Source organism: Podarcis tiliguerta (genome assembly GCF_965153285.1).
Source record: "Podarcis tiliguerta genome assembly, chromosome: 8".
Lineage (NCBI taxonomy): Eukaryota > Metazoa > Chordata > Lepidosauria > Squamata > Lacertidae > Podarcis > Podarcis tiliguerta.
Window position 1 is genome coordinate 23,914,001 of NC_139541.1, and position 24,666 is coordinate 23,938,666.

The 24,666-nt window shown below is 47.2% G+C and overlaps 1 protein-coding gene across 2 annotated transcripts; it reads right to left on the reverse strand.

The window, feature by feature from the left end:
* Positions 1 to 260: 260 nt before the first annotated feature.
* Positions 261 to 21,422, reverse strand: LOC310682876 (ATP-dependent RNA helicase DDX19B). Of its 2 annotated transcripts, XM_083452153.1 has the most exons (13): positions 21,282 to 21,410; positions 18,239 to 18,287; positions 18,051 to 18,125; positions 16,253 to 16,306; positions 14,419 to 14,554; positions 9,074 to 9,166; positions 8,640 to 8,742; positions 8,046 to 8,160; positions 7,368 to 7,545; positions 6,312 to 6,549; positions 4,858 to 5,020; positions 4,263 to 4,454; positions 261 to 2,595 (listed from the first exon to the last, which is right to left on the reverse strand). In XM_083452153.1, exons 1-13 carry the CDS (start codon positions 21,336 to 21,338, stop codon positions 2,534 to 2,536), a joined length of 1,515 nt encoding a protein of 504 aa, XP_083308279.1. In that variant the 5' UTR covers positions 21,339 to 21,410; the 3' UTR covers positions 261 to 2,533. The 2 variants fall into 2 exon arrangements, with proteins under 2 accessions (XP_083308279.1, XP_083308280.1); XM_083452154.1 differs by lacking the exon at positions 18,051 to 18,125 and having other exon boundaries at positions 21,282 to 21,422.
* Positions 21,423 to 24,666: the final 3,244 nt, after the last annotated feature.

A 24,666-nucleotide genomic window follows, 5' to 3' on the forward strand; every position in this document is an offset into this window, starting at 1 on the left:
GTCTAGCTCATTATTGTCTACACTGACAATAAACCTTAAGATGTATACAAACTACAACCTTTTAAGACTTAAACATGAGATCCACCTCATCTTGCCCAGTTTGCTCAACATCCCTCCTGAAGTACAGTCCTGGGATAATTTTTTTAAACCTGCTCCCAGTCCAGTGCTGCAAAGCTGGCTGTTCATACAGACACACACAATTGTCAACTCTGGCTGAAAAAAAGTAGTCTACCTGAATGAGAAAGGCAGCCAGGACTACATTTCAGTCTTTTGGGTTCTTTATTCCAACTGAAAAGTACATTAGGAAAACCACGCAGGCCCACCCATCTTCTATTCAAGACCAGCACAATGCTCTCAATATTGTCACTCAGCAGTTCTACATAAAGAAAGTGGTTGAATAGCCTCTGCCACAAAAAAGCACACACTCAGCTGTCCCCCTTGCAAGGAAGAAAAATAGATATATCCTGGTAAAGTTGGTATGTATTTTTTTTTAATGGCTCCACCACTTCTTAAAGCCGTTTAACACAAATTGATTGGAGTCTGCATTTGTCCACTTCCTAAAGTATATATTTATATTTAGATTCCACATTTCCATCATTGAACAGAAGTTAACAACTGGAATGTTTTAAAAAAATTTAAAATGACATTTTAAAAAAGGATATGGATAAATCCACAAAATTTACCATTTATTAGGTTTTTTTAAAAGATTCCTGTGCCAAGTAGGGGGTTGTCCCGATCCTCCAACTGTCATGAGGTTGGGGGAACTGCCCCCCTTTCAAGATAAAACATACTTAAAAACTGCATTAGTACAAGAAGTCTTTGGCCCCACAATGCACCCTTTTTCCTGCCTGACCACATTAACACTTCAGTCTTACACTGCTAACCAAGTTCCCTTTTTGCTGTGCTGCAACAGAAGTTAGTCTGAATTGGCCTAGACAGTTCGACGTCCACCATTCCCTGTTCTAGATGGATTTCCGGAATCGGCCACACCTTGTGTCAGAAGGGCACAAAGATAAGACTGAGCTTCCCCTGCCTCCAGATCAGCTGCTACAGAGGCCAGGAATACAACTTGGCCTATTAGACAGAGTCTACCCTGGCAACCAGGTGGCCTTGGAATTGTTATACCTGTCTAAAATGCAGCCTGCTGGCAGATTTTACGATGGGAATGAAACAAGGCCCAGGAAAGAGGTTATACTGGCTTTGCAGTTGTATTGCTAGAGTAAGAGCCATCCTTTGCAATCCTTTTCCTTGGGCGATGGGGGCATGCAACCAACAAATCTTTAATCCATCCTCCTCTACTTCTTCATTGCTCCCTGCTTGCAAAGTGCAGATCTACCCGATACACTGACACAACGGAGGACTTGCTGATTAACCTCTTCATCCCTTTTCCTGACCGAAGTAGTACAGGTTGCCTTTTCTGGTATGGCAGAATGGATAATGCACCCTACATCCACTGTGCTAAATTGGCATCCTTCGCCACAACAGCATTTTAAATACAAAGACAGCTCCAGGGGTACCACAAAGGCTGGAATGACCATGCATTTGCTGAGAGCCAAAAGAGACTCCTGGACCTGAAGCAATGAGGAGGCAGGCTCACAAAGGGTGCCTGACCTTCCAAAATCTACAGCAGATACTGCCTCTGCCAAACCTGTGAACAAAAAACATATCCAGAAGCAACAGCTCTCCCCTCAAGCCGCTCTGGGCAGTCCTGCGTGGTGACTGAGGATCTCAAGACTCCATAGAACAGGGGTGGTCAGTATAGGACCTCCCTAGATGCAGTTGGACTATCACACCCATCATATTTTGACTACAGCGCCCATGCTGCCTGCTGCAAGTTTGGAGTCCAAAAGCTTCTGCAGGTCAGCAGGTTAGAATACAGTTCCTAAGGGCATGTTCCTTGCAAGGGAGAAGTTAAAAGCAGGTGATTGTTCAGCCTACTGAAGAGCAATTACCTCTGGACCACCTATCTAAGGAATTAGCAGTGTGATCTGCAGAGATCTAGGAAACAGAAAGCTCTAAGTGAAAAACGCCATTTCACAAAAACTCCTTTTTGCCAGATTTCCGAGCTCTCTCCGTCAAAGAACAGAAGGTCCTCTCTATATACAACTGGGTTGTTGGAATATTTAATATACCGCTTGGCCATGGTTAAAATGTTGCTCCTCTCTTGACAGAGATCAAAGCAGGTGTGTCTGATTCTCTCCTCTACTTAGTGATTGGCTATGTTTTTGGCATCATCTTTAGAATTTAAGATATCTTCCCATTTTAAGGCTAAACTAAAAAATAAAAAAGGAAGTTAAAATTTGCTGTAAACATTTCTCCTTTCTCCAAAGTTTGTACTTCTTTAAAAATCAAGTCCAGCCACACTCTTTTTTCTTTTTCTTTTTTAAAGTTGAGGTAATTTCTGTGTATTTGTTATCTTTAAAAAGTCCCTTTGCGTGTGACTGGCTAAGACGTGTGCCAATCAGGATGCGATCCAATTGCAGTAGGAGTGCTACCGTGGGAGGGATTGTGCACCAATTCCGGCAACCGGGCTTCAATTTGCTATTTTCTCAATTTCATCCAAATCGTCTGTATCCAGCTTGTGAATTTTCTTGTCTGGGGAGGGGGCGGGGGGAGAGAGAAAGTGGAGTCAAATTATCAAGAAAGAACTGGAATTACGATCAGGGATTGCATCAAACCAAATCCTCTTCAGGTTAAACCAAGGAGGGGGGGTGGTGAGAAACATTTAAAGGCTGACAGCCAAACATCTTTTTCACAATTAAAACGGAACCTGGAGAAACATACCACTTCACTTTTACAGTAATAACAACAGCAACAATTTTATTATTTGTACCCCGCCCATCTATCTGGGTTGCCCCAGCCACTCTGAGTGGCCTCCCAGTGTACAGGATTGAGAGTCGGCCACCTTCCCAGAAGGCCCACCTCCTTTGCTACTGCACAAATCAGTGCTCAAAGCCTCAGAGCACATCCCTAATTGGAAGAAGGCAAGTCCAGCACAGTGCTTCATGCAGAGAGACAACAGACACCATCTCTCAGAGAGGAAGGCAGTTAGGCACCTTCTGTGCAGTGGGTCCCAGCACACACAATGACAGTCCCCTGGGAACAGAGCCGATGGCATGGCTCTCTGTTCTGGCCTTGCCTACTTCCACAGAAATAGTGGTCCGCCTTCTTAGTTGATAACCCCCAAGGGACATTAAATTAGCTTCGGCCAACCTGGTGCACCCCGACTTTCCATCACCATCCCTGGCCACCAGGGTTGAGGGGAATCGTAGTCTGACAGCAGCTAGATAGAGGACAGCTAGGTTGGGAAATATTGCATTCAATTTATTTTTTTAAAAAAGGTAATTCTTGGGACAACACTGGCAGCTCTCTCTCATGGCAGAGTTTGAGGATTACTAATCTAATCCAGAGGACGCGTGTGGCGCTGTGGGTAAAACCTCAGCGCCTAGGGCTTGCCAATCGCATGGTTGGCGGTTCGAATCCCCGCGGTGGGGTGAGCTCCCGTCTTTCGGTCCCAGCTCCTGCCCACCTAGCAGTTCGAAAGCCCCCCTAAGTGCAAGTAGATAAATAGGTACCGCTTTATAGCGGGAAGGTAAACGGCGTTTCCGTGTGCTGCGCTGGTGCCGGCTCACCAGAGCAGCTTCGTCACGCTGGCCACGTGACCCGGAAGTGTCTCCGGACAGCACTGGCCCTTGGCCTCTTAAGTGAGATGGGCGCACAACCCTAGAGTCGGACACGACTGGCCCGTACAGGCAGGGGTACCTTTACCTTTACCTTTTTAATCTAATCCAGTGATTGTGAAGCTTCAGTCTGGGAGGGAGAGATTCTCCTTGGCCAAGTTGCTTTGGCTGGGGATGGAGAGGCCTCACCAACCTCACCTGTCCTCACAAACAGTTTGACAGCGTGGTTTTCCCAGAGGCCTGTTTCTGAGGATATCCAATCATTACCAGGTGGAGATGCGTAGTTTATCCCAAAAGATTAAGAGGGGGGAACATGTGGCCCTCCAGATGGTGTTGGACTCCAGTTCCCATCATCCACAACAACTCGCCATGTTGATGGGGGCCGCTGGAGTCCAACAACACTTGGAGATCCCAGCAAATAGGGGTTCAAGTTTCCACCACTCCTCCCACCTTTCTGATGTGGGGTGCAGAACACCCAGAACAGCACACAATTATTCGACTTGGAAGTGCCCTGTTAGGTTGCACAATAGCCGCTTAAGCCGCTCAACAAAAGATGGGGGAAAGAAGCAGGGCAGGACGTACTGAAATGTTCCTGGATCCTGTTGAGGATGTTCAAACTGTGCTTGCTGTCCACCATGTTGATGGCCAGGCCCCGCTTGCCAAAACGTCCCGTGCGGCCAATGCGGTGAAGATATGTCTCGTTGTCCGGATTCCCATCTTTATCCACTGGAAGGTCAAAGTTGATGACGACGGAGACCTGCTCCACGTCGATCCCTAGGGGAGGAGAGCATTGCGAGATTTGGAGAGGACAGCTCGTTCCTTTATAGAAGGAATAAGGTTTACAAAAGCACAGAATGTTTGCAGCACAGAAGACCTAAAATGTGCCCTTAAAACATACCAACAAAAACAGCCACCAATTTATTTACTTAAAATCTAGCAGCCTTTTCCAAGTTCTCTTAGTTCTGATTTTTTGTTTTCAAAAACAAACAAAATGGAACTGAATCATAAAATCAGTGTTGGAAGGGGCCACCAGGGTCATCTAGTCCAACCCCCTGCAATGCAGGAATGGGAGAGGTATTGAGTATTTTGGTTTGCCCTCTCCTCCCTCCAGCCCCCATTCCAGGGGTCCTCCTGACCCCGAAGCCAATTTTGGAGAGTACAGGGAGTACACTGTTACCTCGGGCACAGACATTCGTAGTCACCAACACTTTCTCCTTGCCCTCCCGGAAGCGATCGATCACCGCGGCACGCTGCTCCACCATCATCTCGCCGCTCAAGAGTGCCACCTGATGACCCTCCTTGGAGAGCTCCCCAGCTAGCCAGCCAGCTGTTTTGCGAGTCTGCAAAATGTGAAACAAAAAGAGGAGCACCCCCATGAACACCAACAGAGAGGGGCTTTTTTATGGCAAGGGATTTCCACCTCTGCTTAACCCTACATTTGGAAATAAAGGAAGAACTCCACTTAGGTACTTCCTGCTCAGTTCCTCTTTGCATTGGCTCCGACATTGAGCATGAGCCTCTTAAATAGGCCTATGTTTCATTCGATGATGCCAGGATTAGACACTCACCCTCCCAGTAGGTCAGAACAGAGCTGAGGTGCAAAAAGCTCTCTCTCTCTCTGAGTATGGCAGTAGATGGTGTAGGTGCCGATTTAGTTCTTTTAAAAATGAGCCGATTTAATTCTTTTTTAAAACTGGGATGCCACCACCTCTTCCCTCAAAGCCCTTATATGCTACTCCAGAAGACCTGAAAACTAATTGTGAAACTGGATACAATGCCCAATAGCCATCCAGAAATATGGGAAGAGATCTGGGGAAAGATCCTGAGACAAGTTTCTGGAAACCCATCAAAACCTGGGAATGGAGAATGCATATGTATTCCCCATCAGTCTCAGAAGATTTCTACAAACTCATCTTCAGGTCTTACTTGACCCTAGCTAGACTTAATCAAATAACCTGTGTTGGAGATGCAAGACTACAAGTGCCGATATACTACACAGATTTTGGCCATGTCCTCAAATAATACCCTCCTGGACTTCAGTGTTGAAATAAATTGAGAATATAATAGGGCATTTGCTACAAGTAACATTGGGATATGTAAAAGACTATGTTTCGTTAAAGGACAGGGAGATAACAACACTTTCCAACAGCTGCCTGCATGGCAATTAGTTTCAAGAAAGGAAAAAAAAAATGTTCCAGCATTGGACTGCTGGATTATAAAACTATGGGATGGTGCCCAAATGATAAAATCAACTAATACAATAAAAGTGAGAGAAAGGAGACAAATTGATGGTGAATGTGTTGAAAATCGGGTCCCATTACTTAGGAAAATGCTGAATCACACAGTCTGTTGTGAATATTATAATAGCAGAAGGGCAAAACCAGCACCAAAAATGAATACTGTCTCCAAAAATATTTTGCAAAAGGATACTATGTGCTTTTGGGCCTCTGCTGTGTTATCTATATGATCCGCTATTTAGCTGGAAATATTTCTTCCTATACGCATAAAAAATGCAAGGCTGCCATAGCACAGCCCCCACTGGAGGATTTGTAGTGATGCATCACTGTTTTGGATTTGCATGAAGCCAAAAGCAAGAGGGGTTGGTGAGCAACAAACAGAAAAAGGACTCACGTGGCAGAAGATCATGGCTTGGGCAATTGTGATGGCGCCATAGATGTTGCAGAGGGCATGGAATTTTTCCTCGCGGCTGTTGCACAGGACGTAATACTGCTTGATGGTATCCAGAGTCTCCTCCTCCCGCTTCAGCTTGATGATGTTGGGGTCGGGGACAACTTTCTGGGCAAACTTCCACACAGAGTCTTCAAACGTGGCTGAGAAGAGCAACATCTGGCAGTCTTTGGGAAGCATCCTGAGAGATAGGATACGGGTGGGGTGGGGAGAAAAGTCACATTCTTTCCTCAGCTAGAGAGTCACAGTAAGAACTGAACAACTCCAATGGCCCTTCTAGCCAGAGACTTTTCTTCTCAACAGCTGTTGACCAGAAGTTCCCAGAAGCCCACAATCAGGGCTTGAAGAGAACAGTCCTCCACTGCCATCTTGGGATCCCTGCTCCCCCAGCAGAGTTTTTTCAGAAAGACATTGACAAACTTGGAGGTTCCATTGAGCCATCACTGCTACAGCTTACATTTCTGAGACTTCTCTTTTTCCATAAATGTGTCTAATCCCCTTTGATTTCTAAACTAGTGACCATTACTACAACCTAAGAAGAGCCTGCTGGACCAGGCCAACGGCCCATCTAGTCCAGCATCCTGTTCTCACAACAGCCAACCAAAAGCCTGCAGGAAACCTGCAAGTAGGCCCCGGGCACAAGAGCACTCTCCCCTCCTGTGGTTCCCAGCACCTGAAACTCAGATGCATTACTGCCTCCAACTCTGGAGGCAGAGGTCAGCCACTGTGGCTGGTAGCCATCAATGTAGTAGCACCGTACCTAAAATGCCAAACGTGGCAGACTGGGACAATTATAGGGAGATAACAGAGCTCCTGAAGCAACTACTGTTATGCAAGGCCCAAGCTCCTTCAGGCCGGTAAAGTCAGAAGTAAGTTTCGTTTCTGTTGAAATTTGCAACTAACAGGAAGGGTACTGGATGTGCACAGCTGCGCCAGGGAAATCCGGCATCGAACTGGTGACAAGGCACCCAGTCAATTGTACAAGGAGTCCACCCTTACCTCTGGATGCGGATGCTCTGATCCTGGTGACCCTGGGTGGCTATCATGACATCGGCCTCATCCAACACAAAGACTTTGATCTTCTTGGGGTCAATGAATTTCAGCTTGGAGCACCAATCCAGGACGGTGCCAGGCGTGCCAATGACAATCTGCTCAGCAATCTTCTGGCCACGCTCCACTATTCATGGAAGAGATCAAGGGCAGATGTGAGGTAGGCAGAACCTCAGCAGACCCAGAAAGGGCAGCACTATCTGCTTGGGGGCGCTTTCCTGGGAGAGTCCTGCTGGACGACCAAACTGTGCTTCGTCTCCTACCATCTGTGGAAACCAACTCTTCCCCATCCCCAGCCCCTCACTCTCAATGTCTAAAATTCAGCATTGAAAGAGCTCATCAACCCCGTCAGCCAGAAAACCCACATTTGTAAGCAACCCAGCAGGTTAACTATAGAAACACCAACTTGAGGGGCCAATTGGCCTGGTCTGGATCCTACTGGCTCAGGCTATTATCAGCATCATCTGGATGAGTCCCACAGCCACATAAACCCCACAAAGGCCTTCCAGTTAGGATTAGGTCCCTCCCTGGTGACTTATATCCCCTTTTTGACATTTCCTTGCCTGCGTACTCTAGTCTGCTTGTGAGATACTGAGTATTATTCAGCAGGATGGAGTTCACACTCACGTTTGTTGCCTCGAACTGCGTAGGCCAGCTTCAGCTCTGGATAAAACCTGCCCATCTGCTCGATCACCTTCCCTGTCTGAAGAGCCAGCTCGTAGGTTGGAGAGAGGCAGAGACACTGCAAGAGGAAGGAGGCAAGTCTGGGACACTGTCCTAAGGCAAGTGGATGTTATGATGTTACTATGGTGCAGCGCATGCCCACCCTGCAGTGTCCTCCGCCACATGGCCTCAGTTCCTGCCATGCTTGTGGAGTGGTTGACATTCATTCCCAGGGAGAAACCTATCCCCAGTCTGTTCTCTCTCTCTCTCCCTCCCTCCCCCCCCCCCACTTTTATGCATGTCGCTCGGCCCACTTTGCCTTTGGTCCCTTCTACGACTGACACATGACCCACACAAGGTTTCCTAAAAGGGAATGCGGTCCTCAAGCTGGGAAAAGGCTTCCAACCCATGGTTCAGCTGATTGGCCAATTACACCGTAAATAGAGAGGAGCTCTGCAAAAGTGGCAAGAAGAAAGCCTGACACAAAAGAAGAAAGCCTGACACAAAAGTGGCAAGAAGGCCCTCCGAGGAGACTATGCTGAAGAAATCCGCTGTTACCTGGGGGTATCTGTGCTCCGGCTCCACTCTGCTAAGCATCGCCAAGACAAAAGCTGCCGTCTTACCGGTACCAGACTGTGACTGCGCAATCAGGTTCTGTGGACTGGAGACACACACCAAAGTGGGGGGGGGGGGGATTATAAGACTTGTGTATTGGGGAGGGGACTATTAAAAGGAAAATTCCTGTCGGGCCACATTGTGGCACCCCATGAGCTACATGTTCCTTTCAAAGCACACCTAGCTGCAAGCTGTGCGGGAAGTGGGAAGAGGAAGATCAGAAGTGACGGGCAACTTTACAGGGAAGCTTGCCCACCATCCCTAGTCTTTGGGCCCCTCCCAGCCTGAAGACTCTCTTGACTACCTGGCATAACCAGCCAACCCCACACCCGCCCCATACCCATCAGGCACTGCAACAGGTATGCACCAATACATACGGTTCTGCCAGCATCATGGGCAATGCGTTCTCTTGGATTTTGGATGGTCTGTTGAAACCCATGGCATAGACACCCTGCAGCAGCTGTGGCTTCCTACAAGGAAGAAGACAAAAAGGCTAAGCAAAAAGGCTGCTAAGGAACAGCCTGAAGGCAGGCACAGCACACTCCTGCAGCAAAAGCAGAGCAGGACTGGGCCTTGCAGCTGTCTGAATAGGAGGCTTGCCGCAACAAATGGGCACAGTAACAAACATACATTATACCGTTGTACCATTTCCGAACCATCTGATAAGCCCTAGTTGACACATGGCTGCCCGGCAGCTGGATTTCATCCCTCGCTTTTCTGATGAGAAGCTGTGGGCTGGGCAGGAAGTAGTTAACAGGCAGCATCAGAAGCTCAGCAACAGAGGCTATGGATTTGGACATTGCAATCTCAGCAAAAAAGGCCAGTAAGGCTAAGCCCTCTGCTGTGTCTTTTCCCAGTCCCACATTTATGAAGGCAAACACTTCCCGGGCCAGTCTCTGCTGAATGCAGTAGCTTTAAAAATGGCATGTTTTTAAAAGTTTTAAAAAGTTGGCTACTTCATTTGCTCCTGAAGATGCCTTAGAATCTGTGGTAGGAGTAGCAGCAGGCGATGCAATCAAAGAAACAAAAACACCAGTTTCCCTTCTGCAGCTTTTCGAAAATAGATTTGACACACTCTTATACCTTGTTAAAATGCAGATGTGGACCTCCCTTTTTAAATACCACAGTGCCCCAAACCAGCATGAAGCAGAGAGCCTGGAAGCCTCAACTGCAAAAGGGTGCTTTGAACATCCTTGGTAGCCCACTGTGTACCAAAGTGAGCTCAGTGGGGAGAAAAGCGTCTAGAGCAGCAATGGTGAAACCTGCGGCCCTCCAGACTCCCTTCTCTGACCACTGGCCATGCTGGCTGGGGTTGATGGGTGTCAAACACAAGTTAGCTATCCCAGGCCTGCAGAGTGTCCCGCAACCTGGGGTCCCCAGAAGTTGTTGGACTACAACACCCATTATCCACAGCAAGGTCAGCGGTCGGGGATGATGGGAGTTGTAATCCAGCAAGATCTGGAGACCCAAGGTTGAAGAACACTGGTTAGAGAAACAATAGCTTGGGGTATGAGTTCATAGAAAAAGGTCTCAGGTGCAATCATCAGGGGAGCAGGTGATGTGGAAGAATCTTCTCAGTCCGAGATCCTGGGGAGAAGACAAAACTCTGGGTCTCCTAGATGAGCAAACAGGCTTATCTAGTGTATGACAGTGTCTTATGTTCTTTATTATGAAAACTCACAATTCCTTCTGGGGAAGGGCTGCAAGTTTTGCACACAAGTGCAATCACTGGCATCTCCAGGAAGGGTAGACAAAGGCTCCCATCTGAAAACCCAGAGAGCTACCAATCAGTACAGACAATACTAAACTAGACGGACCAACAGTTTGACTCCATATAAAGACAGCTTGTTATGTAGGGAAGGGCCCTTGGCTCAAGTGACAGACTCCAGTTCAACCCCAAGAACGTCCAGTTAAAAGTGTCAGGTAACAGGAGACAGGAAAAACCTGTCTCAACCTAAGATCCTGAAGCGCTGCTACTGGGCCCAGAAGGCAGCACTGGGCTAGACGGACTCTCCTACCTGGTGCAAAGGGAGCTTCCTACATTCTTAAGAAGGGCCTGCTGGATCAGGGCCAATGGCCCATCTTGTCCAGCATCCTGTTCTCACACTGGGTACGTGAGCACAAAAGCACTCTTCCCCTCCTGCAGTTTCCAGCAACCGACATACAGAAGCATCACAGACTCCAATAGTGGAGCATAGCCTCCATTGGGACTAGTAACCACTGACAGCCTTCTCTCCCCCTGTGAATTTGTCCAATCCTCTTTTAAAGCCTCCCATGTCAGTGGCCGTGACTGCCTCCTGTGGGAGGGAGTTCCGTAAGTTTACCTATGTGTTATCTGAAGAAGCCCTTTCACCAATCTGTCCTGTATCTCCCAACACCGAGCTTCCCATATCCGGGAAGAGAGACCACAAGGTGAGTGAAGGTGCCCCCTTCCCAATCCTCCGCTTCATGAAAGACTGCTGCAGGCTTTTCCATGTAACCACTCTGGGCCCAGTACGGGCTCTGGAAAAGCCCTCTGGAAAGAAGCCAGGCATTGTCTCAAAACGCCAGAAATCTGCGAAGCCTTGAACTTTCGAGTGCGTTGCCAAGGAGACACGTAGGCTGTGAAGAGGAACCGGAGACTCGACTTATCTGAAGATCACTATAATTAGCCTTGCCTTTGATTTTTCCAATGAAATCCTTTGCTCTCCAAATAGAGAAGAGTGTACAATCTAAAGTGACTTTCCCCAACCTCCCCGCTCTCCACGTCTACCAGCTATTATTGAAACCGATTTTAAAAATCACCTTCTAAACCACCATCTTCAATGTGATTTACATATAATTATACAATTAAAACCACAAATAGAACAAGACTTAAACTCTAACAAGTGGACACTTGTGGCAAAGACCCATTTATTCAGCTGGGGAAGCCTGTTGGAACAAAAATGTATTCAACTGCTTCCAGAATGCTGTTTCACAGAACAGGGGCAGCCACCACACTAAGAGCCCTTGCTCAGAGTTACTGCGACTTTTGAAACTCGCAGGAGAAAACTCTCCTGCAGACTGCAACACTCGGCTGAAGATATAAGGGAAAGGAGGTCTCTTGAGTTGCCAGTTGGTAGCAATCTCCTGAAGGAGGGGCACAAGGAGGGAAGCATCTTTCCCAACAACAGAGCCCTCACCAGACAAAACCACTCAGCTCCTTGGCAAGAAGCAGGGCCCTTTAGGAGATGGCTGCTAGAAGATCCTGCAGGAATGGGATGCTACAAAGCAATTAAAGATGGGATCTTCTTATCCAGGTGGATAAAGGGAGGCCACTGGGTAGTGATCAGTGGCAGACCCTGGGTTGTAGCCAATGCTGGTGCAATTCAGAGCAGACCCACTGCAGTTAATGGACATGACTAATATGAAGTTCAATCTTGTCTACTCTGAGTATATCACAGTTGGATACAACCCAAAGTGTTCGACACCACTGAGCAAATGGATTTCCCAGTACAGAACCAAGTATGTATGGCAACAGAAACAAGTATGTATGGCTTGACAGGAGGAGGCGCATCGCCCTGTGGATAGGGTAAACTGGGACAGTGCAAACTTTGCAGCAGGGATGGGAACCATCATGGTAAAGATCCACTTCAGGGGTAGCCCTCCATAGGTTTTTAAGACTCCAACTCCCATCAGCCCCAGTCAGCATGGCCAACCGTCATGGATTATGGGTGCTGGAGTCCAAGAGCATCTAGACTGAGGGAACCTGATGTACTGGAACAGGAAATACAAGTTAGGGACAGCTGGTCATATTACAGGAAACTAGGGCCAGGAATAGGGAGCATAGAACACACACCAAAAGGAAAAGGAGCTAGCAGGCTGGAAGGGGAGAGAAAAATGGAGCATTGTCATGAGGACTGGTACCTTAGCCCTTTCACATAATGCAGCTGTCAGGGATCAGTTGGCAGAGAAGGGGGGAGAGACCGGAATGTACAGAGAGCCGCCTCCTTTGATGAGCAGCTGCAGTTTGTCAGAGGGAGAGGAGGAGGGGCTGTCAGGAAATATGGAAAATGAGAGGGAGGGAGATCTGAAGGCTGTTATAGTAGAGAGAAAAGAGCAGCCTCTGGCGCTTAGGTTTTCATGTAAGGAGAGGAGGAAAAGGGGGTGTCTCAGCAAGTTTCACTTCCGGAGGGGGAACAGGCCCGAGCCACTTCCGGCAACTGATAGTGACTGAGGCAGACATGCTTTTAAGAGCTCCGTACTGTACATAGTTTTGGACTTAATAAATCTTGTAAAGACTGGCTGGAATCCTGGGCTGTTAGCAACCACATGCACACAATGTACTAGCCACAGAGAAGGGTGGCAGCGGCAGTGGGGCACATTGGCCACAAAAATATTCTGATCCAGCTTTAGAGCTTGCAGCGTAATGCCTCCGGGACATGAAATGGGGGCGGGCGGGGGGGGGGGGGAGAGAAAACCAGCAGCTACAATTTTGTCCAGCCCTTTCAAAGCTCTTCCATTTGATATCAAGGTGTTTCCCTAGAAGCCCCCTGAACTCAACAGGGCTTCTTTCAAGACATATAAAATGAGGCTGTATCTCTCCGTAGAGAAGATGCAACTCTGTTTTCCCTGCGTGCTTGGCAGAGACGGTGATCAACCGTTAAGCCCAGGTGCTTTTCATCTTTAAACGGACTTGAACAAAGCCAGGAAAAGCATTATCTACCCACGCTGCCAGCTGCTAACGCAGGGCACGGATCGGCCTCTATGCCACAACCATGACGCAAGGTCTCTCTTCCCTCACAGCGACGGCAAACTCAGCTCAATTAGGCAACAACTATAATTAGGGCAGCAACATTTATTCAATTACAAAACATTCATTTATACCCCACCTACTAGCCAAAGTTCAAGGCAGCTGACGATATAGTCAAAATAAAATTAAGATGAACTAGAGTTGTTAGGGAGAGGCAAAGCTCCCCGTTCTCAGGTGCGTCAAATGCAACTCTCACACCTGGGCCATGGCAGGACTCAGAAGAAATAACTCCAGCCTGGAAATGATAGCTGGAGGGACCAGATGTTAGTCCCTAACAGGCTAGTGGTGCCGCAACAGAAACTAAGGGTTGCATTCAATGCTAGTCCCATTCAGAGACAGACCCACTGAAGATAATAGGCACAAGTAACTGAAGATCCATAATTTCAACATTTCTACTCTAATTTGGTATTGGTTGAATACAACCCTAAAAGTCCTCCTAAAATGGGACACGAGAATTTTAATGTTCTATTTTAAACAATGGCAAGGACTTATAATAAAAACTACAGGAGGGTAAGCATTATCTCAAAAGGGTGGCGGGAGTATTTTCTTCCAGAATTGCTTAAGCTATTTTGCTGCATTCCATGAACCATGGTCCAAGCCAGATGTAAAAGGCTGCTTTTGAGACATGAACAAGCCAAGCCTAACGATTTGAATCAAGTCCAGAACATTTGAATCAAGTCCAGCCGTTCACGGTTTGGGATCAAGTAAGAGGAAATGGGCATCTCTGCCTGCAGTAACAGTCCAGAATTTGTCCACATCATTCAGTGCAACTTGGGGTCCCACCTCACACAAATTACACAGCAGCTCCACCACCCTCCCGCTAAGATCACCCTTTCTGGAGAAACTGGGGCTGCACCAGGAAGGGGCAAAGCTGAGAAGTTCATTTTACCCAACGGGTGCAGGGAAACATGGGCCCATGGCTCGAAAAGGGAAGCTGGGAGAGGCACTTACAGCCGCAGCTCCTCGAAAGACTTCACGGAGTAGAGAGGCGACGTAGGATCCCTCTGCAAAACCTCCACTTGGTTCGTGTTGTCCACCAGGTTGCTGCGGATCAGCTTGTTGAGCAACGACTGGGCGGCTCGGTCCTCTGACAGAAAGAAGGAAAGAAAATGTTGAAGGGGGAGCAAGTAGTCTGCAGTTCAATCCCTTGGAAGAAGCAGATCAAAGCCAGCAGCGACCATCACTTCTGAATTCTGTCAACCGAATTATGGCCTTGTTTGAATGAAGCTGTGTGGAGAAGCAGTGTGGAACACCCAAGAGACCTGGGACCGAGTAGTGCTATAGTGCAAAACATCTGGAGGGCAGCAGGTTGGCAATGCTTCTCTACAGAGACTCACTGTCCTCCCTCTACCAAACTTGGCACATTTTTGGTAAAAGCACTTTGGGAAAACTGAAAATAAAGGAGATATGGGTTGTTCCCTAGCGCCTATTTAATCCATATACTGCAGGGATGAACAACCTGCAGCCAGAGGTTGTTGGGACTCCAGCCCCAATCAGTTCCAGCCAACGTGGCCAATGGCCAGGGGTGATGGCAGCTAGAGTACTGATACTCTGACACCTATAACATATGGACTATTATGAACAGCACAAAATGACCAGAACTGAAATTGGTTCTTTAGGAGGAAGAACTCTGTTCAAAACATGCTGGGCTCCTTTGGAAGGTCAGTGATACACACACACACACACACACACACACACACACACACACACCTCTTCCCCCTGTAATTGGTGCCTTTAAACACTTTAAACATGACTTTAAACACTTTAAAGTCCTGGCTTTGCCCCAAAAGAATTCTGGGAGGGGTAGTTCGTTAAGGGTGCCGAGAGCCCTAATGCCCTCACAGAGCTACAGTTCCCAGGGTGGTTTAACAAGCCATCTTTCTTCCCAGGGAACTCTAGAAATTGTAACTCTGGGAGGAGAACAGGGGCCTCCTAATAACTCCCAGAACTTTTCACAAACTACAGCTCCCAAAGTTCTTTGGTTGGGGGGTTGGGGAGTCCTGATTGTTGAAAGTTCTATGATAGTGCTGTAAATGTGCCGTGCGAATGTGGCCCTGGACACCCGTAAAAATAACATCCTTTCAAATCCACTGAACATTATCTGTACTGTGAAGGAGGCGGGGGTACATCCTGCCAAGTCTTTCACTCTGGATTAGAAAGTGGAAGGTGTGGATTCTTGTCCCAGTGGTTGAGATAGAACCAGCAGATGGAAAAGCTGCTGGCACCATGAATGGAACCCTGGTGGGCTTTGCTTTCCCTCAGGACATAAAAGAACTGGACAGTGACACTTGGCTGCCTAGGCCTCCCAAGAAAAGGAGGCTGTGGCTTGATCCAGTAGGCTCTTCTTTTGGTCAGGCACTCTACCACCGAGTTATGGCTCCACCCCCAAAAGGAACAAGTAATACCACTGGTCGATCCAGGTAGGCAGGCAGTGGCTCTCCAAGACAAGACAGAAGCCTTCACCAACATGATATGTTCAGATGTTTCCAACTACAGCTCCCATGAGCACCAGCCACAGAAGGGGAAATGTAGCCCCCATATGTTGTTGGACTACAACTCCCAACATCCCTACCTGCTGGCTATGCTGCCTGCGGCTGATGGGAGTTGGAGCCCAGCAGCAGTCTCCTACCACTACCACCACAGATACTTTAACTGAAGATGCAGGGGATTGAACCAGGGACTTTTGTATGTGCAACGGGACATGCTTTACCCACTGAGTTATTCCCGCCCCCCCTGTTTATCTTTGCTTTCCCCCAGCTTGCCCTCTGGGGTCCAAGAGGCTTACCTTTTTCCTCCTCTTCAACCTTCTCCGTATTGTCATCTGTCTTGAGAACTGCTCCTGTGTTCGGACAAACAGTTTACGGTACAATTAAACAGAAGCAGAACAATCATCCTTAATGGGTCAAGTGTTTCATGCTGTACCAACAAGCCAAGGAGCTCAAATAGGCAACTATGCTAGATTTCCAGACAGTTTTACAGGCTAGGTAAAGCCCACACGCTACATATGCCAATCTCTCACCCAGGGAGGCGCGGATTGTTGCCCACAGGGGGGAGGCTCCCAAATCCTTTTGAAAGCGCCCCAAGTATTTCTGGCTGGGCAATGGTTTTGGGTTGCTGCATGTTAATTTGGAGGGGTTGATGAAAAGATGCATTTATCTAGGGATAATGTGGGATGGGATAACAAACGAGGGGAACAGAAAGGTAATTAACTTATTTGGGGCAGAATCTATAAATTAATTGGGGTAAATAAATTGAAGAGGAACTATGTTGGTGTGATCTAGGGTGGGGTGAAAATAGATTGAACAAGTTATCTGGAGGAATTTGAATGGGAATACAGTGGAACCTCGGGTTGGGAACATGATCTGTGTGCAGGAAGCAACGTTCGCAACCCGTAGCGCCGCATCTTCGCACGCGTCACCGCGATTTGGTGCTTCTGTGCATGCGCGAGCACCGAAACCCGGAATTAACCCGTTCCGGTACTTCCGGGTTCAGTGAGGTCCATAACCCGAAAATGCGCAACCTGCAGCATTCGCAACCTGAGGTATGACTGTAGTCGGTTTGAACTACAGTAGCTGACTTAAATTCATTATCAAACGTGATACTGTGGGACTGAGCCGAGACTTGGAATCACTCTCTTGCTAAAAGAAGAAGAAGAAGAAGAGTTTGGATTTGATATCCTGCTTTATCACTACCCGAAGGAGACTCAAAGCTGCTATCATTCTCCCTTCCCTTCCTCCCCCACAACAAACACTCTGTCGGGTGAGTGGGGCTGAGAGACTTCAGAGAAGTGTGACTAGCCCAAGGTCACCCAGCAGCTGCATGTGGAGGAGCGGAGACGCGAACCCGGTTCACCAGATTATGACTCTACCGCTCTTAACCACTACACCACACTGGCAAGTACTTCAATATTCACACTCTCCAGCTTGCTTTGCCAATTTAACAGCTGCAGCTATTGGGGGAAGCAAGTCACAAGTAAACCAACTGAACCTTTTATTCATTTCTGATGCAGCCACTAATTGTATTGCATGCCCTTTCAGGTCTACAGTTACATTTACCACCCACCAACCCCATATGTACAAATACCTGCCAACTCAGAAGACTGCTTTGTGCACCTGTCAGGGTGGCTTCTGGTCCCCAAAAGGTTATGCCACAATATTGTTTGTGTTTAAGTGCCAGCAACAGGGATTTGTTTTTGTAACCTCCCCAGCCAACTTTGGATTCCCTTAAGATTCAGCAGCAGTGGATCTCTGGCCTGCAGCCTTAATCCCGGCTGCGGTTCTAATTAGACCCACAAGAAGGATTCCCCCACAAACCACATGCACCATTCCAACATATGACATCAAGGGTGACATCCAGCACAAAAGATGTCACTGGGGTTGGCTGACCTAGTGCGACTGAGAGGGCTGCTCTCAGCACCCATCAGCCAGCGAGAGAGCGAGCACCCTTTAAGTCATCACCTGACATCATAATGGCACCAGGCGACTGACAGGTGTGGTCCCCTGCACACCTGCCAAAGTTGGCCTGTGGGTGGTGGTGGGGAAGGAGGTAAGGATCTGGCCCACCAGCTGATCCAGTTCCCCCACCTGTGCCTTGAGTTGTCCTGCCTTGTACGATTCTAGCTGCAGCAACAGTGTCAGGGTTGCCTTTTGCTCTGAGTGCTGCATAGCAAGAACAAGAAAGGAATAGAGAAACAGAAAAAGAGAAAGATTTGGGGGAAAGAGGAAAAGTAGTTGCTGGCTTGCTCAACCCAGTAAGTCATGGTTATGCTCACCATTAGAGTCTGGCTTGGATTTCTCCTCCTTCAGGTGCAAGTTGCTCATCTAAAAAAACAAAAACCGAACAAGTCACCCAAATGCTACGGCTGGTCCAGTTTCTTCATCATTATGCTTTGTACATTTGCAGTCATTCTTACTGCCAGCCTGGCATAAGGCAGACCAGTATGTCCCCACATTGCAGATGGGAAGGTATAAATCTGTTTCTCAAACTTGGGTCCCCAGCTGTTGTTGGACTACAACTTCCATCATCTCTGGTCCTAATGATGGGAGCTGTAGTCCAACAACAGCTGGAGACCCAAGTTTGAGAAACACTAGTACAGAGGTTGATCAAAAGCTATTTTCCCACTGACAGCGAGTGAGCTGGTAGCAGATGCAAGATTCTGAACCAGGGGCTCCACAGTTGGAAGCGAAAGTCAAAAAGCACATCCAAAACATGGCAATGTGGATTAAGCATGGCCCATACCCACAGAATATTGTCAGCTGGAAAAGACAAACGGAAATACTTGGGGAGGCAGGAAAAGGAGAAGAATGTAGTGATGACCACCAACTTGGATGGCTTTCGAATCTGATTAGACAAATTCATGGAAGATAAGGATATAAATGACTATTACACATAATGGCTGTGTACTACCTCCAGTATTACAGGAGGTATGGCTCCGAACACCAGTTCCTGTTGATCACAAGAGGGGAGAGTGAAGTTGCGCTCATGTGCTGCTTATAGGCTTCCCATAGGCTACTGAATGTTCACTGTGAAAAGTGGATTCCATAACAGATCCAGCTGGGTTCTTTTTAGGTCCTTCAGATGAGGACTAGACGATGTGAAAAATGAATATAATATTTTAGCTGCAGTTCATTCATCTTCAACTTTGTATTCTTGTTATTAAAAATGTCCCTAGACATTGTTGTTGCACCCATAACTTAGATTTAAGGTGCCATTTAGCTCCTAGATTTCATATCTCAGTTTCTAACACTGCCTGTGGCTAAACAATAAAGATCTGTACAGGGCATGTATCATGACAAATTTGTTTGAATGGGACAGATATGCAGGGTTTTGTTACATAAAATAAGGAAAGTTTCAAGTGCTTTACCCACTAAAAAGTTTTTTCTTTAAATCCCCAAGTTTTAAGTACTTTAAAAAGATAACACTGGCTAATAAATACAGAGAGAAACACAGACTGCAAGCAACTGCTTTATCTCCACTACCAGATTCTTTCCCCCCATATCTTGAATTTAGTATCACATTCCTTTAAAGGAAACACGGAAATAGCACTACAGCTTTAGCTCATGTGTCACAAAAGCTGGTTGGAGATATATTATACTTCCCTGCTATCCCCCAATAGAATCATAGAATTGGAAAGGAACCACAAGGGTCATCTTGTTCAACCTCCTGCATTGCAGGAATCTTTTACCCCACATGGGGCTCTAAACCTGAGATGAAGTCTCACGTTCTACCAACTGAAGTATCCCAGATAATGGCATTGCACTAAACATACATATATCCCAATGGGACAAGAAATGCCAGATTCCTTCCATGGTATTTGGCACCCATTTCTGGATTACCTGGACAAATCTGCCCAGATCATATGTCCATCCACTATGGGACTCTGCTTACACCATGAAGGCCCACGGCCCACTTAAGCATCCAGACAAAGTTACCAATTTCTATAAAACCATATACCTGTGAATTTTTAAAAAGTTTAAATAATCTCTGTATTTAGGAAACCAGTTCTCTTCCTCCCTCCTCCAGTGGGGTCAGAAAATATGTCCTCCCTTCCAACATTAATAATGCAACCACAAACCTCTGTTTTAAGGAAATTAGCTCCTCCCAGGAATACATGACCTTTCAAAAATGCAGAATTTTACCAAGGCAGCATGGAATGCCAGATCAAATGTTAAAAGAATGTACTGCAACAAGTACAGCCTCTATTTCCGCTAACTACGTCGCACAATTCAGACTGTGTGCCTGTGGATAGTGTGGTGCAGCAACTAGAGTAGGCATGGTGACTTGCAGAGACTATTGGACTGCAACTCCCACCAGCCCCCAGCCAGCATGGTGAATGGTCCAGGATGATTGGAACTTCAGTCCAGCAACATTTGCAGGGCACCACAGAGGACAAAGACTGGGGAAGCTATCTTGATCGTGAGGCTCACTAGCAAGAGTACTTCACAAGGCTGTTGTGACGATAAAATGGGAACTATGCATGCTGCCTTCAGCCACTTGGGTTAAAGCAGGATGTTAATACGCAAAACATGCATGTGATGGAAGAACAGACAGCATAAGTCTGAGGCTGTTTCCAGGCACCTCCATGGGAAGTTACATTACTATCTGTTTATATGCCACCTTTCAGCCAAAAAGGCTCCCTGGGGGTGGCTCATTCATTTTGATTGCACTCACTTTGGATTGCATGCCTACGAGCAGTGAAGTGCAGGGGGTTAGAACAGTGTTCCCAAAGGGTTGCATGGCTGTAACTTCAACTCTGCTCATCCCTAACCACAGGCAAGGTTGATGGGCATTTCTAGCAACCTCTAGAAGGGGGAGGGGAGAAAATGTGATGGTCGAAGTGTCGGACTAGGACTTGGAAGACCAGGGTTCAAATCCCCACTCAGCCATGAAGCTCACTGGGTGGCTTTGGGCCAGTTGCTTGCCTCTTAACCTAACCTACCTCATAGTTATTGCAAGGATAACACGGGGGTAGGGGGTGGAGTGGGCCTTTCGTTCCTTGGAGGAAAAGGTGACGAATTATATAAATGTAATAAATGAATTATTAAATAATTATGGGGCGTTGGGAGAACGACTAAAGAGGCCCACGGTTCATCACACCCACCCCTCAGCCATGGAGCTCACCACGTGACCTTGGGCCACCTGCCCTACCTCGCAGGGCTGTTGTAAACCACGGAGACCAGCAACGCGTGGAGAGCAATACATGCTGTCCTGAGAGGAAAAGCGAGTTACGGGAAATAGAAAAAAATACCATAATAAGAAGGAAGGGTCCCCTCCCCCCCACCCCACCCGGGCTTCTCCCCTCCCTGCCTTCTCACCGACTCCGCCGCCGCTTCCTGCTCGTCCACCGCCAGAGCCCAGGAATCCGTCGCCATGCTGGTGCGCGCGAGGAAGGAGCCTCCTGGCTGAGCAGCGCTAGCCGCAACGGAGCCGCCGGAAAGAACTGCGCAGGCGCTAACGGAAGTGACGCGCACTGCCCGGTAGGGCCATTAAGAGAGTCCGGGCGGGAAACGCAGTCTGCGTCACTGCTGTACCGGGAGCTATAAGTTCCTCCTTCCACTCCTGGTTCTCTGATTCGGAGGGTCTAGGACACTTTCTTTCTTTCTTTCTTTCTTTCTTTCTTTCTCTCTCTCTCTCTCTCTCTCTCTCTGTGCTCCCTCCCATTTGTTGTTAGCTCACCTTTCCCCCGGCCAAATCCATTCAAATGATATTTTTAAAAACGCATTTAATAATAATAATAATAATAATTCCAGCCCAGCTAGGGATTCTTGTTAGCTTTTTATGTTTTAAATGTTTAGGACAATCAACTTATGAACACCAACAGAGAGGAACCTAATTCCCGCGACAAGCACCCAGCTCAAAATACAGTAATGGTTTATTCAAGATGACCCAATTGGGACCCAGTTTGGTAGCCAAATACTTATTTCAGCTAGTCCCCTGAAATATTGATTGATTGATTGATTGATTGATTTTATATACCACCCTATACCCAGAGGTCTCAGGGTGGTTCACAGAAAAGAAATTTATACCACTGCCATTCTCCCTCCCTCTCTCTTTGCCACCTCCTTTCTTATTCTGCCTCTTCCTCCCCGCTGTCCTGTCTGAGCTGATGGCTAGCAGAGAGTTTTTGAAATTAGGCCTAAGGCTATGCAAGCTGCCCATCCCTGGTTTGAAAGGAATGTGCCTTGAGGATTTAATGTACCCTGACCAAAGGGCAAGCAACAAATGTTTGAATCCTGGAAAGTTTGAGGTTTTAAGTATGAGGTTCCCATGTCCAGAATTATATAATTGTGGTTTAAACAGTTTACAATGTAGCAGGAACCTCCCCCCCCCATCATTCAGTTTGTACAAACTTCACACACACTCACACACTACATACGCTACACTTCTGTTATAAATTCATAGAAAATCAACCATACATCGGATTTGCACTTTTCCACTTTTATTTTACTCCATGAAGGAAAGACTACAAAATGGGGAAGGTTTGATACAGGGCGCCATAATCCCTTCACCATACCAGCACATCCACAGGAGCCCTGCCCAGTTGCTATGCCAACCCTGATGATCCCAGACAGAAGACAATCAAGATCACAAAGAACTTGCATATGGGAGTGGATTCAGCATGGACTGGAACAAAGGACAATGATCAGATCTTCCCTCAGGGGGCAGGAAACTGCGACTACCTTTTGTCTTCAGAAAATGACTCATGGGGAGGGGTAGAAGGAAACCAGCCAGGTGACAGGACACTCAGGTTACCACCACAACTCCTCCCTCAACCCCTCCTTTCTGTAATGTATGCATGATGTTTCTGGGAGTGGGCTTGACCTAGAGGATGGGAATTTCAAAAGTTTTTATAAGGATTTGCACACCATTTTCTGTGTCTTTCCTCTCTCCTGCAAGTGAGGGGAACACACTGTTGCAACAGTTCAATAAAGGCCAAGCCTACAGGCTGCTGATTTGCTCCAATTTACTCTGGTTGGTGTCTTTGCTTTTTGTCCAAGGGAGCCCTCGGATTTTTCCAGTAACAACAAAAAATATAAAACAAGGAAATCAAGGAAAAAGTAACACCAGTACTTTAAAACATACAAAAGTTGAAATAGTAAAACAGATCAAAATGACCTCAAATTCCTAAACAGCTGGATAAGGTAAAGGTAAAGGTACCCCTGCCCGTACGGGCCAGTCTTGACAGACTCTAGGGTTGTGCGCCCATCTCACTCAAAGAGGCCAAGGGCCAGCGCTGTCCGAAGACACTTCCGGGTCACGTGGCCAGCGTGACATCGCTGCTCTGGCGAGCCAGAGCCGCACACGGAAACGCCGTTTACCTTCCCGCTAGTAAGCGGTCCCTATTTATCTACTTGCACCCAGGGGTGCTTTCGAACTGCTAGGTTGGCAGGCGCTGGGACCGAACAGCGGGAGCGCACCCCGCCGCGGGGATTCAAACCGCCGACCTTTCTATCGGCAAGCCCTAGGCGCTGAGGCTTTAACCCACAGCACCACCCGCGTCCCATAAACAGCTGGATAGGCTTGCCTAAATAAGAATGTTTTTAGCTGGTGGCGAAAAGAGCGCAGTAGGCATGAATTATGGCTGTATGATTACCTTTGTTGGAAGAGAGGCGGGAAAATTTATCCCTTTTAATTTTCCTTGATCTCTCAGCATCCTTCAATACCATGGACCATGGTATCCAGTTGTAGGTGAGTGGCACTGCTTTGCAGTGGTTCCAATCCTACTTGGATGGTCACTTCCAGAGATGCTTGAAGGGAGGGTGTTCTTTGGCCCTATGGAGCCTTCAATGTGGGGTTCCTCGGTGTTCAATTTCATCCCCTTTGCTGTTTAACATATGGGTTGGCAAACTAAGCCCTGTGCACGGTCTGGGAATCAGCATGTTTTTACATGGGTAGAATGTGTCCTTTTCTTTAAAATGCATCTCTGGGTTATTTGTGGGGCATAGGAATTCGTTCATATCCCCCCCCCCCCCCAGAATATAGTCTGGCCCCCCACAAGGTCTGAGGGACAGTGGACCAGCCCCCTGCTGAAAAAGTTTGCTAATCCCTGGTTTAACACCTACACGAAACTGCTGAGTGGGGTTATCTAGCGTTTTAGATTACATTGTCAGCAGTTCATTGATAACTCTCAGTTCTGCTTTACATCTGCAGGTGGACCATTGTCTTGCCTCAATAATGGACTGGATGAGAGCTTATAAACAAGCACAACTGAGGCACTGTTAGTGGGCAGTTCCCTAGACCGGATGGCTGGTAGGTTGCCTCCTCTTGACAGAGTTATGCTGCCTCACAGTGGTGTGGAGTGCCTTCTATTCCATCACCTTTGGCTGGTGGCCCAGCTTTGGCTCTATCTGGACAGGTATAGCCTAATCTAGGTTACATTAATGCAATGTGTTTTAGTGCCTGTGCAAGTATACAAGCACATGAATCTGACCTTTGGAAAGTTTGTAAGTAAACCATTTTTAACTTGCCAAATGTGGTCTTTTCTTATGCTATGGGAAGAGGGGAACTTTGGAAAGGAACTTTTAAAGGGGACATTTTGGAACTCACTTAGAAGGGCATATCTTAAAGCTTTTACTGTACAGCCTACATTACTTCACTGATTACTTTGTGACTTTATATCTCTGCTGGGGTTCTCACACCAAAGAGTACTTGCCCCAAACTTGGATCTTGGCATTCAAGAATTCTGGATATACATTTTTT